Source organism: Typopeltis vanoorti, chromosome 24, assembly GCF_054136105.1.
Source record: "Typopeltis vanoorti isolate ZY-2024b chromosome 24, IOZ_Tvanoo_1.0, whole genome shotgun sequence".
Lineage (NCBI taxonomy): Eukaryota > Metazoa > Arthropoda > Arachnida > Uropygi > Thelyphonidae > Typopeltis > Typopeltis vanoorti.
The window spans coordinates 21681357-21702507 of record NC_143572.1 but is presented as its reverse complement, the minus strand read 5'-3'; the positions used below and the strand labels follow the sequence as shown (position 1 = coordinate 21702507).

The 21151-nt window shown below is 33.9% G+C and overlaps 1 protein-coding gene across 2 annotated transcripts in view; it reads right to left on the bottom strand.

Annotated features, from left to right (window-relative positions):
• Positions 1-383: 383 nt before the first annotated feature.
• The window catches only part of LOC150092991 (protein LLP), a 35891-nt gene continuing 15123 nt past the window's right edge, over positions 384-21151 (bottom strand). For both annotated transcript variants that reach the window (XM_090413849.1, XM_090413850.1), the window contains exons 3-4: positions 19794-19877; positions 384-585 (exon numbers count right to left, since the gene is read on the bottom strand). In XM_090413849.1, coding sequence (XP_090269975.1) covers positions 425-585; positions 19794-19877 — 245 coding nt within the window. In that variant the 3' untranslated portion in view covers positions 384-424. The remainder of the gene's footprint in view (positions 586-19793; positions 19878-21151) is intronic.

Sequence of the window (21151 nt, the reverse complement as noted above, 5' to 3'; positions counted from 1 at the left end):
AGACTTCTTTTTTATTTATTTATTTATTTTTAAATGTTGAGAAGTTAAAGATCCTAGAGAAGATATGAATCCAGATGTTACCAACTAAAGTGTTTCATCAAAATCTACCGAGCTATAGTAGTCTTCTGCTATATCTAAAGTAGATTAATGATCACATTTAAAAGATAAAACAACCTTCAATTTTTCTAAATATGTTTCTGGTATTTTTATAGTATTTAATAAAAGTAGTCAATCAAGTAATGAGGAATCAAATTATTATATTATTCCTGACTAAACATGAAGTAGCCTTTCAAACTAGATTACCAGAAAGATCTTATCTAAATTTTTGTTTCACTTTGGTTTTATTAATGAATAAAATTTTTAAAATTAACAAAGCAAGAATCTTCACTAAAAATTCTTTATTAAATACAGAACAATTTACATTTCACCAATTATTCTTCTTTTTTCCTTTTTTTGTTCCTTTACCTTTGATAGCCTTAAATTTTTTAATAGCCCTTTGGTTCATCCAAACAGGATAATTTCCATATTTGTTAGTCTTAGTCTTGGAATTGTACTTTTCATGGGTTTTATCGACTTCCATGTTTACTGCAAATGCAAATTCAATATATAATGCATTAAAACAGATGTAGCATATCATATATATAAACACACACACACACACATACACACACACACACATACACACACACACACACACATAACTGTGTGTGTTTATAATTTTGCTAAAATAACAAATAATAAAACACTAAAATAACAGATTTTAGTCTAAGCAATGGACTGAGGATATATATTTTAAATGCAAAAGTATTATAAGACTAAAACATGTTGAAATATTAAAAGCCCTAACAAAAATGAAATGATCAATGAGTAATGTTTAAGTTATTATATTATTTGAAATAAGTAATGCATTAATTTTCTTTGTATATCTTAATAATAATCTTAATCCTAAAATGCATCCATTTATTACAATATAATTATTTGTAATATTTATTTAAAAAGATTGCTTGAAAATGTTTAAAGATTTTGTGTTGTACCACATCCAGAGTACTATGGGAATGTCAGTTATCTCCCTTATTTACACTAATGTTAGAATATGTTTTAGAACAAGAAAAATATATCAAGGAAATATTATCAAAAATTTCTTTGGCACATGTAAGTAAAGTTTTCTTCTCCTGCAGTTAATCCTGCAATTCAGAAAAATTTTTCCATAAAACTATTTCAGGCAATAATGAGTTAAGGGACATCAATTCTCATACTCATCACAATGCCCTTAAATCATCACTAGCAGTAGCTAAGGGGTGACTCACAATCAAAACAATTTCTAAAAGGGATTTCTTTTAAATAAAATTTGAGATGCCTATCTGTATGTCTCCTAGTCACAGACATACAGATATCCTAAATAAACTGTGCATATTACAAGAAGAATCACACAAAATTTACTTTAAAAATAAAGACAAACAGAATGAAAGAAATGAGAAGATAAAAAACACAGTACCAAGCACTGAAAATGAAAAAAACTGAAGCTTTGAAATTTTATGTATCTCAGTAGTATTTTATTCAGAGATGGTGGAGCAACTAGTATTCAAAATGCAAGAAGTGCATACGCTAAATTTAGCAGCACATGGAAAAATATTCACAGAGATATATAAGGGAAGAAAACGTAATATATGCATTAAATCAGTTAATCCTGCAATTCAGAAAACTTTTACCATAAAACTCAAATTGTTTCTATTAAATGCAAAATGTGGTCAGTTTCAAAGGAGATAAAAAAGAAAGCTATAAATATAAATTAAACGATGTGGTCCTAAATTGTTATTAGTGTCACAAAAATCAGAACCTCATGGTGAATTCACAAGTTAAAAAGGTAGTTTTGAAAAAAAAAAAGAAACGACATAAAACATTTCTGGCAAGTAGCCTATTAGCACATATCTGTAAAGATTACAAAAAAAAACATAAGAAAGCTTTGCGTAAAATTAACTAAAGAAAATTCATGAGGAGACTAAACAGCATTGAAAATAAATATAATGAATGATAAAATATTCTGGAGATTATAAAAAAGCCTGAAGAAATGGAGGAAAAGAGTATTAGCATAAAAGGAATCAGAATGATAAAGGCAACATAAAAACTAAAGACAAGTATATTTTAGATGTCTGGCAATTACTTAGAAAAATTATTAAATGAGATAAGGTATCAAGAATAGTGTTAAAACTGAATTATGTTATGGATACATTTCAGTAATGGATAAGACAGCTGTCAGAAATCAGAAGTACAGAAAAGCTGGAAGAGATAACATTTCATCAGAAATACTCAAATGTGATAGTATAAAAGTTTGCACAGCTGCTACACTGCATAATTAAGAAGGCCTGGTCAGAGGATCAAATTTCAAATAGAGCTGAGCATCAGAATACCCATCCATGAAAAGGTATGATTTATGCAGGCATACTTGAGGCTAAGATAAATGTCAAAAGGGAAGAACAAACTGGATTTAGGACAGACATGGGGGGGTGGGGGAACAAATATTTCCATAATTTCTCAACTATGTCTTTAAATTAAAGACATATAGCTAAGAAATTATGGAAATATAACAACATACTAAAGTGCCAAGAGAAAAATTGTCCAAACTGCTACAATTATACTGCATAAATTTACCTTATAACAGAATAATATAGCTAATATGTTTACACCTAAGTTGTACATCAGAAGTTATAATTCAAAGATGGTCAGATATAAAATTTGATGAAAGATGCACATGCATCTCTACATGATACAAGATCATGTTGTCATGGTAAATGGTATTAAATTCGATATCAATACTTGAAAATCAAATTAATCATATTTCAAATTTAATTTGAAATCAAAATTTGATATTAAATTTGACTCAGCTTTCACTTAGTGCAAATGCTATACTCCGCAAATTAGATTAATCTTCAGAACTGCTTACTTAACAAAACTGAATAATTTCTGTAATAAATTTTGTGTGAAAATCAGTAAAAGAACAAAAACTAATAATAAACAGAACAAAGAAAATATAAAAAATATGATAGTTAGGCATACAGTGTGTGTGTGAATCATTACAATTCTCATATTATATCCCTGATGATGATGTCTGACAGATGAAATACTAGAACCATCACACCTGTGTTTAAGTCTTTATTTGTGTTGTTTTCACTCCGTTAAACCTTAACATGAGCTTCAACCAGCACCTAACCCTAAATACAGGACACACAGTGTAAATATCAAGAGCATTCTCAATGAATAACATATAGAATAAGTAAAATATGACCAATTTAGGTGCAATTTTTAGTAAAGATATCAAATTAAATATCAAAATAGATAACAGAATAAACAAAGCTAGTATGGAGAGAGTCAAATGAATAAATTTATGGAAATTAAACTTTGCAGTATAAAAAGACAGTTTTCAAATCAATTTCAACTTACAGATCTGAAAGTTGGGTTTGAAATAAAGCACTTAACTCATGACTACAACCACAAATATAGTTCTGAAGAAAATTAGAAAGTGAACAGTTAGTATCAGCATAAGAATGATATTAAAAATGAAAATGTTTAATTTTTAAATAAATAAATAATAAAAACAAGATATATTATTTTTACTACTGCATCTAAATAGTTTCTTTCCAGTATGTCAAAATGCATTTACATTAAAAGAGTATGTTTCTCCAAATCATAAACAAATCTCATTTATTATATTCACTTATCTTAGTTTCAATAATAATTATAATACAAAGAAAAAATAAATCCTGTTTAACTAATATAAAAATAAAAAAATTATAAATATATTTACATAAAAATTTGATTTAAAAAGTTTTTCATTAGAGATACTTTTTCTCTCACATAAACACTTTTTAAATTAAGTTTTCAATTTGACTGACAAAGAAAGCTAAATCATTTCTTTATCTTCAAGCTTTAGAAAACTTAGTTCTCCACTATAATTATTACTTGAGTTGCACTGCTCTGTGGGTGTCTGCACATGCAGACACTCACTACAAACTGCTGAGTAAGCTTAATGGCACTCTCCTTGTGCAGGTAGGATGAACAAGCATGCAATCAGTTCAAGTGAGAACTCCTTGCCTAATTCAAAACAAGCATCCATCTTCAAAAAGGAATCTTTCTTAATTTGAAAACAAAAAAGAATAAACATTTCCCATCTCAACAGGCTTCAGTATAAAACCACACCACAAATTTATCTTGATTCAGAAAACAACCAAAAAGAAAATCTTGGCATCTGACTTGAGTTCTGTGCCAAGAGTTTTATACAAACAATGAGTTTGTATAAAACAATTCTTCCACTTGATAAACTGTTTCTTAAGTTCTGTCGATAGAATACTATTTGTTCCTTATCACCAAGCAATATTTTACTAAAGAGAATCTAAATTTCTGGAAATACTACTGAAGAAATAAATTTCCCTCAATTTCTATATAAATTCTCTTTTACAACTGTTCTATCTTCATTTCAAAATATGTGCAACTTAGTAAGGACAGCAGGAATTACTCCAATTACTAAAGGAAAATAAGGTCATTCCCTTTCCAACATAAAAAATGCTCAACACTTCATAAAAAAATTAAAAACATCACACTCAATGACGAAGATTTATTAGTCAGCTTTGACATAACTGTCCTTTTCACTCATGTCCTGATCGATGATACTATTCTTCTCATACAGAACATATTTATCATACCCGATATCATGGCCCTCTTTTCCCATATACTTTGCTCCAGGTATTCCGTGTGGCAAAATAATTTCTACCTGCAAAAAGAAGGTACAGCCACGAGCTCACTCCCCCCCATAGTTACCCTTTACATGGAAGACTTTGAGAGACATGCTCTAGATTCGGCAACCTAAAGTCTGGCTCAGACAGTTGCACACCCAGAGGAGGGACCAAGGGGTCCTGCCCCATCCCCCAAAGAAAAAGGGAAAAAAACACTAGAAAATTTTCCAAAAAATCTTTTCCTAATTAAAATTCATTCCTTTTTTATTTATGTTGTGTCATGTCTTCTATTTCAATACTACTTATGAATTAACGATCATTGCAGATGCTCAGTCATAGGTCGTAGTGTGTATTCTCAAATCATCTACTCAACTCAGTCCCCCCCCCCCCCCCCAAGATTAAATTCTGAGTGCGCTACTGACTCAGATATGTTGATATTTTTGCCATTTAGTCCCACAGCCATGACACATGAACAAATAACACAAATGTATCCAATTTACCATAAAGACTGAAAACAATTAATATTCTTTTTTTAGGCACACTTGTCACGTCTTCCCTCAGGCTGCCTTTCATTCATGGTCTACAACAAACCTACACACACAGGCCAATACATCCATACATACATAAAAATTCATACCTACACACACAGGCCAATACATCCATACATACATAAAAATTCATACCACCATCCAACAAAAAACTAGGGGTCATTAGCACCCTAAAATACAGAGCCCTAACACTTTGCTTCAAAGAGCAGGCACTGAACAAAGAATATCAAATTATTAGCCAAGCATTAAGAAACAATAAAAAATTAAGAAGAAACATAAAAAATAGCTAAAACAAAAAACAGTTCACAAGATCCTCCACAATAATAGCATTAAAAGCAAAAAAAATTACAAGAATGCCATAGCCATACCGTACATTAGGGGAATATCAAAAAAAATTGGCAGAACACTACATAAATACAACATTAAGGCAACCTTCAAACCTCCTACAAAATTAAGAAGTATACTGGAGCTCAGCCAAAGATACTTTTCATCCCCTTCCCTACCTTGGCCACCTAGGGCTTACAAAATTCAGTGCACCTGCAACTTAACAAACATAGAGGGAAAACAGGGTGCACCATCCCAATAAGAAAAGACAAACATAAATGTCACATTAAATTCCTCTACTATAGTAAACAGGACTGTCAGACAATGCACTTCAAACATGTCACAGAATCAACTAGAAAGGCACCATAACCTGGTTTGAAAGAAAGTTCAAGGGAGCTTATGAGATGCTAGAACATCATCCAAATCTAAACAATGATAGATTAGTAATTCCAAGAATCGGGAGGACCCATCTGCAACCTATATACATCCAAAACATGATGGCAGAACTCCAACACAAGAAAACTTTAATATAAGAAGACTGTAGCGATGTGTTTAATGTAGTTCTGATATAAAATTTTATTTTTATTTTTTTTTTTTTTTCACCAGAGGTCAGGCTGAGGTAAACAATTAAAGCATTTAGATTTATCTTACTTTTGTCTAGTGTTATTTTCTTAATTATAAGTAATTACTCCAACACGTGTTTTTGTGTCCATAAATTCTTTACTATGAATGCTAATCACCATGTAACTATAAAAAACAGGAGTTCAATTGCATCAATCTGTCTAGACTTAGACGAAAAACCAAAATCTAGATAGCATGATGCAATTAGTATCATAAAAGACCAAAATGCAAACTCTAACAATATCAAAGACCTAAAAATTGACAGATTAATTTATAAGAAAATTAGGAAGCTGGAAATAGCAAGTATCTATTGGGTCAAAGCTGTATAACTGAGAGGAGACCTACACATAGCCTTTAAAGGAATGCGGAGAACCGACCAGGGCTTCTGACCTAATGTCCAATCCTCACCTTCTCGTGGTGCACCCTGTTGGGTATCTACTTTGATACTGAACGAACGAGGATGGGCTGGCAATTTGGGATTTAGCCGACCAAATTGTATTCTTATTGGTTAAACCAAAATAAAAAATGATGGTACAACATGACAAAATTTCATGCCGGCTGGGGCGTCGCCCGGTTAAACAAGGCCCCCGTTGTTTTCGCCAGGGAACCAGGGCGAACAGCGAAAAGTCAGCTACTGGAACAAATCTGAAAACAAACCCCAACTCAACATCACCAGAGTTAAAGATTGGTACCATCAACGTAAGAAGCCTGAATGGCAAAGAAATGGAGCTAGCTGAGGAATTAGATAAGTACCAGATCGACATAATAGGGGTGACTGAAACAAAAAAGACCAAAACTGGTGAGATCTTTCTGAGCAATAAATACAAAATGTTATATTCAGGCAATAACGATCAAGGAAAAGAAGGAGTAGCCATAGTATTCAACACAAAATACGAGGCTAATCTTCTTGAATGGCAGTCAGTCTCAAGTAGAGTAATGTGGGCAAATATGAGAATGGGGAACTGGACAATGAGGCTTATTTGTGCCTATGGTCCCACAGAAGGTTCTACTAAGGTAGAAGTGGAGGAATTTTTTGTGGCTTTAGAAAAAGCAACTGACACAATGAAAAAGGAAAAGTTGGTCCTTGTTGGGGATCTAAATAGTAGAGTAGGAAATGATTGTGAGACATACAAAAATATTTTGGGAAAATTTGGAGAAAAGAACAAAGCTAATAATAATGGCAAATATCTGTTGGATTTCTGCTCAGGACATGGACTGGTTATTACTAACACCATGTTCCAACATAAAAATGTGCACAAATTCACATAGAGAGAAGAGGCTAGGAATAAGAAAAGTCTCATTGACTATGTTATTGTTGATAGTGATGTTTTCTCCCTGGTGCAGGACACCAGAGTGTACAGAGGATTTGAAATTGGAAGTGATCACTATTTCTGTTGGATTTCTGCTCAGGACATGGACTGGTTATTACTAACACCATGTTCCAACATAAAAATGTGCACAAATTCACATGGAGAGAAGAGGCTAGGAATAAGAAAAGTCTCATTGACTATGTTATTGTTGATAGTGATGTTTTCTCCCTGGTGCAGGACACCAGAGTGTACAGAGGATTTGAAATTGGAAGTGATCACTATTTAGTCTTGAGCAGGATAAAATTGAATTTCATATTGAAAAGAATAACATGTAAGAAAGTTTTAAAGCGAATAAAAGTTGAGCAGCTCTCAGATGTAAACTGTAGACTAAAATACAGAAATATTATTGAAAAGAAAATGAAAGAGTTTGAGAACAGGAATCAAACCTTGGAGATTCAGTGGCAAACTCTGAAGGAAACATTGATTGATTCTGCCAGAGAGGCATGTGGTGAGGTTGTGTGCAAAGATAAAAAAATCAGAACTCCCTGGTGGACACAGGAAGTTAAAGAGGCAGTGAAGGAAAAGAAGAAAGCATATCAAAAGTTCCTGGCAAATAAGTCAGCTTTTACTCTTACAGAATACAGAGACAAATGTAAGAAAGCTAAACAGTGTGTAAAACTAGCTAAACAAAAGTCATGGGAGGACTTTGGCAAGAATATAGAAAATAAATATCAAGAAGGTAGCAAAATATTCTGGAGGTTGTTGAAGAAGCTTAGGAATGGAGGAAAGAGTGCTGTAAAAGGAATTAGAGATGATAAAGGTGATATGAAAACAGGAGAAAAAGATATCCTTGAAGTATGGAGTAATTACTTTGAAAAACTGCTAAATGAAACAAGCAGTGATGACAGCACAGTGATAAAAAACACTGACCAGGCATGCAGTCAGGAATACATATCCATACTTGAAGTAGAAAAAGCCATCAAAGGCTTGAAATGTGGAAAGGCAGCAGGAGTAGATGATATTCGACCAGAAATGCTGAAGTATGGTGGTATAAGAGTCTTACAGTGGCTGCACTGCATAGTTCAGAAAGCCTGGACAGAGGGACGAATTCCCGATGATTGGAGTAGAGCTCTCATAGTACCCATATATAAAAAGGGAAATAAAACTGAATGTGAGAATTACAGAGGTATTTCCCTACTGAGTGTTCCTGGCAAGATCTATGCAAGTATACTTGAGAAACGGTTGAGAAGAATTGTGGAAGAAAAGCTTGGTGAAGAACAAGCTGGATTCAGGCCAAATAGAGGCTGTCAGGATCAGATCTTCACTTTACGACAAATAGTCGAGAAAGCATGGGAATATAACAAAGATCTGTATTTAAGTTTTGTCGATTTGGAAGAGGCATATGACAAGGTGCCAAGAGAGAAGCTATTTAATACGCTGCAGTTATATGGTGTCAATGGGGCATTATATCAAGCAATACTTAGTCTTTATTTGAGTTGTGAGTCAGCAGTTAGAATTGAAGGAAGTACAGGAAGATGGTTTAATGTTAAATCTGGTGTGAGACAAGGATGTTCATTATTCCCTCTGTTATTCATTATCTATATGGATCACATTATGAAGGAATGTGGTATTAAACCTGATATCAAAATTGGAGATGTTAATGTCAGCTCTTTGCTTTATGCGGATGATGTTATACTTCTAAATAAATCCGCTACAAGTCTGCAAGATTCTCTGACTAAATTGAATAGCTGTTGTAATAGATATGGTATGAAGGTCAGCAATAAAAAGACAAAGACAATGAAAATAGGCAGAATCATTGAAAATGTCAACTGTGTTGTGAATGGAGAACCTGTGGAACAAGTAAAACATTTCAGCTACTTAGGCACAATTTTTACTGAAGATGGTAAACTAAATATAGAAATAGACAACAGAATCAGCAAAGCTGGTATCGTGGGAAGTCAATTGAATAAATTCATATGGAATAAGAAAGAAATTAGTCGGAACACTAAATTAGCTGTATACAAGACTGTGTTCAAACCAATTTTAACTTATGGATCTGAGAGCTGGGTCAGAAGTAAAACACTTGACCAAAGACTAGAGACCGCAGATATAAGAGTTCTGAGAAAGATTAGAGGCGTGAACAGATGGCATCAATGGCAATATCATATTAAAAATGAGGATATTAGGAAAGAACTTGACATTGTCAGCATCCAGGAATGCGTTAGCAGAGCTAATCTCAGATGGTATGGTCACTTAAATAGAATGGGAGAGGAAAGATTAGCAAAACAAGTGTTCTCTGCCAGGTTGGCAGGAAAACGACCCAGAGGAAGACCAAGATATAGGTGGATTGATACGGTACAAAGTGCCTTAGACGATAGAAATATAAGATCTGATAATGTTGGAGTCTTGACAAGTAACAGACTGATTTGGAGGAAAATTGTAGATAGGAAGTTAGTAATGATGTAATTTTTTCATGTAGTACTGTCATATCCTGTACACCCCTTGAGGGTACATGGCAGGAATTTGATGATGATGATGATATTATCACAGAATCTTGCACAATCTCTGAAGATAAATATAGGAAATAATTATCACATATGCTAACATGGGAAGAAGAAAGCATGCCATAATAAATAAGATAACTGCATTTTCAAGGATGAAAAACTATCAGAACAGTCCAAGAAAGATTTTTGTTAATACCCACAAACTATTCATAAGGATAGTCAAACATTTGGTTTCATATCAAAAATAAAGCCTTACAAAACAATGGCATACAAAATAAACAGCTTCATGAGTAGACATAATCCAGAATAGAAAGGTGAAAAAAATCAAAATAAGTATGTTGCATCTTATGCATTTACACCAAATTCATGTACAGCATTATGCAATTGGAATTTAGATTGCATAGCATATGATCAAACTAAAGAGAGAGAGAGAAACATTTGTTGATAGTATTCTGCTTGACAGCAGCTAATACAGTGACTGCTTTGCTGTCCCTCAGCAAATTAAGCAGAAGCTATTACTGTGATGAAAACATGAAAGCATATCCATTATAAATAAAATTATTTTATTATAGAGATAGCCTATAAGATACTCATGCTTTGTTATGGTTTTAAACATTGATGAGACAGGACTAAAATCCATAGCTTAGCAGCTTTTTATCAACTGTACTACTAAGTTGATTATGCTGCATTATATTATTATCAACATCATGCTTTTCAAAGATTTAGGTCTAGAGTGGCCTTTTCTAGCCTCAGAAGTCATCGTTGAATCTCTTTAGAAAATGTCCTGGTTTTCTTTTTCCTAATGGTTTGTAATTTAGGACTTGTTTTGGTAATCTTTCTATTTTCATTTTTTCAGTATGTTTCATCCATTTATGTTTATATTTTGAAATTTTTTTCTATTACTGATTCCTGGTTTAATTCTTTCATAATTTCTTCATTTCTTTTATGATTGAATAGCGCAGCGTTTCCTAAACTATGTTCTGTAGAATACCAGTGTTCAGTGAAAAATTATCAAAATTAATATGAACCTGGAATGGTTTTTAAATGTTGTGATAAGTTCAAACATGTTTGAAAGCAAATTTTAGACCAATCAGTATCTCAGGCATGGTGGTAAAGAGTACTAGAAAATTGGTAAAAAGGAGAATTCAAGAATGGGTAGATAAAAATATGATACTGCATGAGGGTCAACATTGCTTTGTGAAGGGTCAGTCATGCCTTAGTAATTTACTAATTTTTTATAATAGAGTAACAGATGAGTTGGATAAAGGAAATGGCTACACAATTTGCAAAGGCATTTGACAGAATACCACATGGAACTCTGTTATGCAAATTAGAACAAATGGGAGATGGATATGACACTGATTAAGTGGATAAGATGGTGGCTGCTGGACAGATATCAAAAAATAGTATATGCAGGGGCAGAAACAAGGCATAAACAGGTGACTAGTGGTGTGCCACAAGGTTCAGTGCTGGGACCATTGCTGTTTAATTTGTACATAAATGATATAGGAATAAATGATAAAGGAATAACCTGCAAGGAAATGTGTAAGGAAACATGCAGTTGTTTCCTGATGATGCGAAATTAGGTAGAGTAACAGTTAATCAAGTCTGTGTGGTTGCAGTGGCTATGCGCTTCGCAACCATATGCCTGGAAAAGGAGTGTCCTGTGTTCAATTCCCATCACTGATGTGAGGAGCTCAAGGATCTTTCTCAGACATAGCCAAGTTAGTCAGTCTTAGGCATGGACAGCAGGGTTTTTCTCCCCAGTTTATCTGGAGTTTTTCCTTCTGCAAGCAGGCAAACCAGCCCCATGAACACATGCAGCTACAGCCATAGAATATAACGGGAGGCATAGGGCTAGTCACCTTATCCTTGGGACGAGTACGACTTAGAAGGGCTTAAGATAGCTTGGTAACAGGCCAATAGGCCTAATACATAGAAGATTCCCATGAAGATGGCAATGTGACATTGCTGAAATATAGGAGATATTTATTAAATTTTCTTTTAATTAATATTCCAGTTTACGTTGTAAATTCCTTAAATAATTTAACAGTCATGTGTTACCAATGTATAAGCCTATCTACAAAGTAATATGTAGAAGGGAGAAGAAACAATTAACAAGACAATAGGTTGTCACTATGGGCACAAGTTAATGGGTGTCAGTTTAATGTCGAGAAATGTAAAGTTATGCATTTTGGGATAAATAGATTACAAGCTGTATATCACACTGATGGCACTGTAATCCAGGAAATAGATGAAGCTAGAGATTTAGAGGGGGTGGCAGATAGAGAGTTAGAGGACATATTGCTAAGGTTGCTAATGTAGCCCATAAGATTACTTGGCTATTGAAGAACATATTAACAAGCAGAGATATGGAAGTTGTCATTCCTCTCTATAAGGTCTTGATATGTCCACATCTGGATTATTGTGCTCAAGTCTGTTTTCCTGGGTTTCTTGGAGATGAGGAAGCAGAGGAGAGTGGCCTGTGAAACATTCCCTATGAGGACAGATTGAAGATGTGTGGATTGCAGAAGTTGGTTGAAAGAAGAAAAAGAGGGGATATGATAGAAACATTTAAGTTGTTTAAAGGGTTTTATAGGATAAATGTTTCAGCATTTGACTAAAGGGACCAGAACACAAGGTCATCCCTGGAAGCCGAATAAAGTGTGGTCAGTAGGGGTGTGAGGAGTACATTTTTTGCTTGGAGAGTGGTGAATGAGTGGAATAGGTTGCCTGAGTCAGTTGTGAGTGCTTTGTCTGTTAATGGGTTTCAGAGAGGTATGATAGATTGTGTGGATAGATTGGGTCTCCCCAATGATGAGTCTATGGATTTCATGGAGGTGCCCATATAATAATAATAATTTTAAAAAGGCCAAAGAAGGATGCCTTCAGTTTTCTTTATTAACAGATTGAACTGGTTTTTAATTTTGGAATTTCGTTTCTTCAAAGTTAATTGTAAACTATAATAAGGCATATTTTAGAGTAAGAATTATGCTCTAAGGCGGTACCAATCTATGACCCACAGCAGCAGCATGGCTTACTCATATGGTATGCTTAAGTATCCATAGAAATATTCAAATATTTCATAAAGATATCAAGATCTCATACTGAAAATAAAATTTCGCAAAATTATAAGTCAAGTAAGAGCTAAGTAAACTTCAGTGTGAATAAATCACTCATTACACAAGGTACACAGTCAGAATTTTTTCATCAGAATTTAATAATGAGTAAAGAAACTGGATTTGATCATAAGGGGATTTATGGCACAGAATCTACTACTATATCTAAAAAATCTATTACTATATCTGAAAGCTTAGCATTCACCTTGCTAAGGTTTTATTGTGTATATAGTGAGATAAATGGGACATGATTGGTTTTTGTTTATTTATGTTTTAATGTTGCAGCCCAATAAAACCACCACAGCCAAAGCCTGGTGCAAATAATTGCAGGTTACACACAACCCTGAGAAGGAACAACCTTGTTACAACACATTGATGTAACATGGGAACACAGATACATGCATATTGTACCATATTATGTTGCATGCATCGTATTTATTTCTGTGTGGTAAACATTGTCAAAAAACTAGCTAAAAGAAAAATTTCTGAAGTAGAACTGAAAACACAAAATATATTTTTTAGAAAAAACTATTGAATGAACTGTTATAAAATGTATTAGAAAATGCAATATCTCACAGCTTGGATGTGCTAAAAATGGATTAGTCTATGCAGATAAGCATGATGTAGTTAACTGGATAAATCTATAATAAAAAGAGTGTGATTTTTACTTTTTATGCAATTCAATGCAATGGTCTCTACTTTGGCAGTATTTGTGGTAATAAATGATGCATTGCTTGCTGCTGATGGTAGAAGCATGTATTGACCACTTTTCCACCTGATACATGCAAATAGAACCTATTCTTGCTATGGGAACATGAAAAGATATCTTACATCGCACATCTATTTTAAAAAATTAAATATATAGAGAAAGAGAGATAGCAGTCCAGAAGAAAGATGATAAATGTGCTTATCCAACATTTGCTCTCCAACCAATAGGCTGCATGTTTAAATCTCACCAAGAGCATGGATGTATGTGAACTGTCTTTAAATGGTAGATGAACTCCCTAGTGTGAGATTGCCTATGTATGGTAGCTTGGAAAGAAGTTCCATGTTTGATCTCTAGAGTAGGATTTACCTACTCATTAAAGTTCACCCATTAAAGGTAACACTACTAATGTAGGTTTATCTTTAATGGGTGGAATCCATATAAAAAACAATGCATTGCTGGACTTCAATCTTTCATCAGTGAGAATAGAAATGCTATAAAAAACTACCAAAAAGTCCAAACCCAGTTCCATAGGTAGAATGCTATGCTAAAAAAATCACTGTAACAAACTATTCTTCTGGTTGCCACAGCTTGCTATAAGTGAACTGTAAATGTAATTTATAATACAACTAAGCAATAACAAAAATCTCATCTCATCGTCTCATCTTCTTTATACCTCTTTTACCTTGCGGTGTCGAGGGTCCATTGATCATCGGACCTCAATCCGTTTACAGGATAAGGTGGTCAGCCCTATGTCCCGGTATATCCTATGGCCTGTAGTGTTAAGTTCTCAAGGCCAGTTTGCCTGCTTTGCAGGATGAAAAACCCCAGAATAAACTGAGGAAAAAACCTTGCTGTCCACGCCCAAGACTGGCTAACTTGGCTATGGCTGAGGAAGATCCTTCAGCTCCTCACGTCACCGACGGGAATCGAACCTAGGACACTCCTTCCCCAGGCATATGGTTGCGAAGCGCATAGCCACTAGGCTAACCACGCGGACAATAACAAAAATAACTTTTTTAAATTAGAGGTATGGTATAACAAACTGGAAAAATTCTAATATGTTTGTTTCTTGAAAAATAATGGCATAATAGTGTTTACTACACCTCCAAAATTCTTCAATGGTGTGAATTTTAATTCACATCATTTAAGATTAATATACTGGTATAACAATTCAGAAAAAAAACTTTCTTTTTGATAACTATTCAACTTTGTAAAGCCAAAAGACAATACAAAGAGAAGAGAACAATTATCTTACAACTTGCAGAAGAGATCTTTATCTCTTTGATAATGCCTGCTTTGTATTTCAAAGATTTCCACAAATGTCTTAATGGATTCTTACAAAAATGATAAAACTCAAGGAGTAAGTGCACCAGGAATACAGTGATTATATAACCACTATTGACTGGTGTTGTTACCAAGTTTAGTAAGTATAAAACGAGTTTGGAAAGTTCTGATAAACTAGAACAAAAATGATAGCAATGCAAGTGATATAACCACAAGAAAGAACATAGTAGGATATAAGAATATAAGTTACCTTTGCTACTTTGCCAAGAATAGATATGGGCAGGTGTTAGTTAGATCCCTGGAAAGTTCTTGCATGTTTCATAACGTCTACTACTGTCCGGATGAATTTTCATGCCTTTAAAGTGTTCCGTCCTTAGCCTGTTCTTAATATGTTCTTTCTTGTGGTTATATCAGTTGCTTTGAACAGCATTTTTGTCCTAGGTTTTTATCAGAACTTTCCAGACACCCCTGCCTCAAATTATTAATAAATTTATCACGTGTATCACATGAAAAACCCTTGAGTTAATTCAAATCATGTGATGCAAGAATTTTTCTAGACCATGTTCAGATTAGGCTGGGTTAGTTGGTTTTACACAGAAACAGCAGGGTTCACTCTGAAAAACAAACAAACTGATCTCAGAATTTATGCAGCTGCACACATAACAGAATAAGGTGATTATTGGGCTTGATATACTATGTTGTTGTTGGAGTCCAATGAAGAGCTTCTAGATATGACTGTGAGCCTGTAGAACTGCTTTGGCAATCTCTTGAACTTTGATGGAGTAGAGCTTTTCTGTAGAGTTATTGTCATTTTCTGTAGAGCAGTGGCAATTGCTGGACAAGAATAGATATGGGCAGGTGTTAGTTAGACCCCTGGACAGCTCTCAAATGTTTCATAACTTCTACTACTGTCTGGATGAATTTTCATGTCTTTAAAGTGTTTCGTCCTTAGCCTGGTGATGATTATGGTTATTTCTCTATTTTCATTTATTTCGTTGATTTCATTCTTCTTCTTGATAGTTTGTTTTACCAGTCTTATTTTTGCGACAGAATTTGCATTAGTTAGTGATAGTGGGTGTAATTTTTGAGGTAAGTATCTTGCTTCTTTGGCTAGTCTGTCTGCTCTCTCATTGCCTTCAATATTTACATGGGCTGGTATCCATTGCAGTTTACAGTTCTTATTTTTCAAATTTAAAGCTGTTAATTCTTCATGAATTTCCTGTGTGAGTTTTGTTTTTCCCTTTTTTAATGCTTCAAGTGCAGAAGTAATATTTATTACTGGATTAGAGAGAGAGATAGAACTTGAGAGCTGCTTGTATGGCTGTTAATTCACAAGTGAAGTTTGAAGCTATTTTGCCAGCTGTGGTTTTGATTTGCATTTCCTCACCTCCAGGTAGAGTTTATAAAAACCCCTGCTCCCCCTTGGTTGAGAGCTTCGTGAGATGATTCATCAGTGTAAGCAATGACATGGTTAGATTATTTAAGTGGTGTATAGTGTCAAGTCCTTTTCTTTTATTTACCTGCTGTGAATCCTTTTTTGAACATGGTTCTAGGATATTTAAGTTAATCAATGTTTTTTGATAGTTTAGTGGAAAAGAATGGCTCTTTGCTTATTTCAATGGACAGGTGCTCGAAGTCTATCTGTTTTCTAATTTCATGATCATATTGTAAAGTAGATGATCTCTTGTCTAGATTTTCTGGTCTGAGTGAGATGTGATCCTGTTGTTGGCTCTTGATTCTGTTAGTGAACTTAACTGTAGAGAGTTTTCTTCTGTCTTCTAGTATGTGAAGCCCACACTCTTGTTGAGCTTTTAAATTATTTGTGGATGAGACTGCACCTATAATAATTTTTGCTGCTCTTGATTGTACTCTGTCAAGCTTTTCTTTTGAGCTAGTGGAAGCTGGAGCCTAATTGTTGAGGCATATTCCATAGTGGGTCGTATGAGTGCTGTATATGTAGTTTTGAGTGTCATCGGTTTTGCACGCCACTTTGTTCCACAAAGTCTTTTGATGATATTAAGTTTTTTAAGACTTTATTAGATATATTTGTGATATGGGTTGTAACTCTTAGTTTGACATCTAGGGTTAGGTCTAAGTATTTGGGAGACTCTGTTTTTCCTATTTTGATATTATATATTTTGATTTGGGGGTTGTAATTGTGTCTTTGATCTGAGTTCCTTTGCCCATCTTTCTAAGCCTTTTATTGGTTTATTTAAGACTTTTTTCAGATTGTTGAGGATGTGTGCCAGATTGCTATATCATCCACATAGCATGCTATTTTTGTGTCATTTATTATGTGAGGATGAATATTGTTCATATAGATGAGAAATAGGAGAGGTGGCTTAGAACAGAGCCTTGTGGGACCCCAGCCCAAGGTCGATGTGTGTTGGAAGACGTTCCATTAACTTTTACTTTAATTTTTCTTCCTTTCATGAAATCTGAAATCCAAATTAATGTATTCCTCCTTATTCCAGTGTTGTATGCAATTTTTATTAACTTTCATCTCCACACACGATCGAAAGCAGCTGTAAGATCTAAGAAAATTGCTGTTGTCTTCTTTGGTGGTTTTTTTTGAAAGCCATGTATGATTGATTGGCAAAGATAAAATAATTGATCTTCTGCACTATGTTGAGACCCATATGCTGTTTGGTAGAAGATGATCTTGTTATTTGCTAAGAGCCAATTCATAAGTCTAGTGTGTATTATTCTTTCGTTTAGTTTGCAAAGAGTACTAGTCAAAGCTATTGGTCTGTAGCTTTTACAGTTACTAGGGTTTTTGTTAGGTTTTAGTAAGGGTATAATCACTGATGTTTTCCAGATTTTTGGCAGTTTACCTGTATTCCAGGAAGTGTTAAATATCTTCAAAAGTCGGGTTTTGGCTTTTACTCCCATGTTTTTAATCATACGTCCAAAGATAAGATCTATACCAGGTGATTTGTCAGGGTCAATTTGACTAATTGCTGTTTCTAATTCTATCATTGTGAAATCCTGAGTAAAGATGTCTTCAGAAGGATAGGATCTGGATTGTGTTACCAGATGTTTACAATTTTCCTGCACCTTTTGTCTTCATTGTATTGCAGTTTGCTTACTTTTGAGTAATGTTTGGCAAGAATATTTGCCATCTGTTTGTTTTTGTTGCTGCTATATTAATTCCCAAGGAGATTGTGTTTGAAGAGCAATCAGTATCTGGAAGTGTTGCATTGTTTAATAATCTGATGTTGCAGAATTCTTTCCACTTTTCTTGTTTGCAGTTTGAAATTTCATCTTCAATTTTTTGAGTTAATTCTATTAACTGCTGTTTTCTTCTGTATTATTTTGTTTTAGCTGTTCATTGATGGTATTTCTTTCGGTGATCATAGCGTTGATGTTATGATCCTTCTAAAATGGAACCCAGCTGTTTTTTCTGAGTCCTCTGGGAATTTAGTTTTTTGCAGCTCTTTGCGTGTTGTTGGTTAATTCTAGTAGTTGCTGATCAAGTTCTTTACTAGTGGGTGTGCCTGTGCAATATGTTTCTAATAGCTGTGTGTATTTGGGCCAATTTGCTTTTTTGAAGTTTCAAGATCTCTTTTTCTGTGATTTTTGGTCTAACTGCAATTTAATGGTTGTGATGATAGGCCTATGATCACTGGTGGCATTGTTTAGTATTTTCCACTGGGCAAGATTTGCAGTTTCATAATCTACTGCTGTGATGTCTAATGCTGATTTTGTACCCGTTGTTTTAGACAGATATATATTTTCTTGTTGTTTACGATTTCAAGGTTTGGATCATCAATTATGTCCTTTATTTGTGCTCCTTTCTGATCGAGAGGGCCCCAAGTTGGGCTTTTGGCATTTAGATTTCCTAAAAGAATCTTTGTATCTGATGTTTGACTTAGTTGCTTAAGTAATTCTGTGTTTATATCTGTGTTATCTGGGTGATATGCATTGTCTATTGTAATAATGCGTTTTGGTAGAAATATCTTGACTGCTTGAGCCTGTGTTACTATTTAGATTACTTTTTGTAATTGATATGATTTCTTTATATTTAATGTGTTTGGTCCATAAGAGTATAGCTAGACTTCTACCAGAATGATCCGATCTGTCTTTCCTTAGTGTTGAATAGCCTTTGATTTGAAGTTTCAGATTTTGATTTCGTTTCGTTTCTTGTAGACATGCAATGCAGATGTTATGTTTGTATAAAATGTTCTTAAGCTCTTCCATCTTTTTTTGAGTGCCACTGATGTTAATCTGAAGTATGTTGAGAGGCCTCGTAGCATATTTCTCATTGAGATCCCGGACTGCAGTTCTCGACGCGTTGGCTTCCCCAGATGCAGTAGTATGACTCTGATCAGAACACACGCTCTTCATGTGTTCTTCATGTGCCAGAGGCCCCGTTACCCAGCAATTTTCAGGGTTCTCTGCAGACCTTCAGAGATACCATATCAGTTCGGGGCCCTCGAAGTCCCCACTGTGCTTCACCCTACAGGGCAATCCCCCTACTTCTTACCACTTCCTTGATATCCTATTAAAATTGGATTAAATATTAATCAACTCCTCCACACCCTGATATTAGGTTCAATGACAAACTGACCCAGATTAATATCCCTTCAGCTTTTAATTGTTTTGTGATGATGTTAAGCATATACAGAACTATACTTTTTATATTACCTGATGCACTACCATCTTCATTAACTTCATCACCATCTTTATTCACTGGTTCTTTTTTTGTGACTAATGTTCCCTTGTCAACAACTAAAACAAAATAATAGTGTTACATGACTGGTTAGAAGAAATTAATTTGTAGTAAATTGAAATGCAGAATTCATTTTTTAAGAATTTATAAATATTAAAATTAATCCTCTATTAATAATTCTCAAATAAGGAAAAAAAGGTTACATTAATGAGATGCACATTTGATTATCTTCAAAAATGTAATTAAATACAATCAGATAATTGCATAGACTGATTATCTACATCATCAGTCTCTATAAAACTTGCAGATTAAATATAACCAAAATATAAAATGAATGGAATTATGTTTTCAATCAAGAAATGCCCTCTAGACAAAATCAAATATGGCTCAGATTTTTGTAGATTTAAACACAGAATAACAGTCTCCCAGATGTTTGGAACTTTTTACAACCATACTTATTTGTGACAGATCTTCTCCATTAAATGTACATAGGGTATATAGTACATGATCTGTTAATCCACTTTGTCTATATTGGTTCATAACTATATAACCATATTTGGAGAATCAGTTTACATTTTGCAGAATACTCCCAATAAATAAGTATGGCTATAAAAAAATTCCAAACATCTAGAAGACAGCTTTAATAATAATAAATAAAATAAAATAATAAATAAATAAACATGCTGTCTTTGGCAGCGCCCAGAAGGACAGTCAAAATAACTGAATGTCTGCTTGATGTTCATGTTCTTATTCAATACTAATTTTAATTCAGTAATACTAATTTCCAACAGCAATGCGAGATATCACCTTCTCTGCACATGTTAATAACTTGTTCAGGTAAGCTATTACAACATGCATCAGTATTGAGTAGCATGATTTATCAAAAAAAAAAAAAAATCAGACATTAGGCATATCTACATGAATCACAATCAATCCATTACTAACAAAAGAGAGAGAGAGAGAGAGAATACAGAAAATCCATGCACAACAGACCTCATTAATATGACAGAAATTCAAACGTGCCAAAATGCCTGAAAACTGCCATGCATTTCAAATGAGATAAGAGAGGATTCCATTCATACAAACTTCAATCAGAACAGCATTCACTAAGGAAATATTTTAGAGAAAGAGAAGGGTCTGCTGACATATCAAGTACTACTGGTATTACCTATTTTATAGAATAGACAGGAATTATATTTTTGTACTTATCCAGATTAAGCCATATGGCTATTTGGCAAAGCTAAATTTCTATATGTGAATTTACTTACATCATGCATGGAATTTGAAATACAGAAGCCTCAAAAGATGTGATTAATTAAGCAACAAAGCAAAA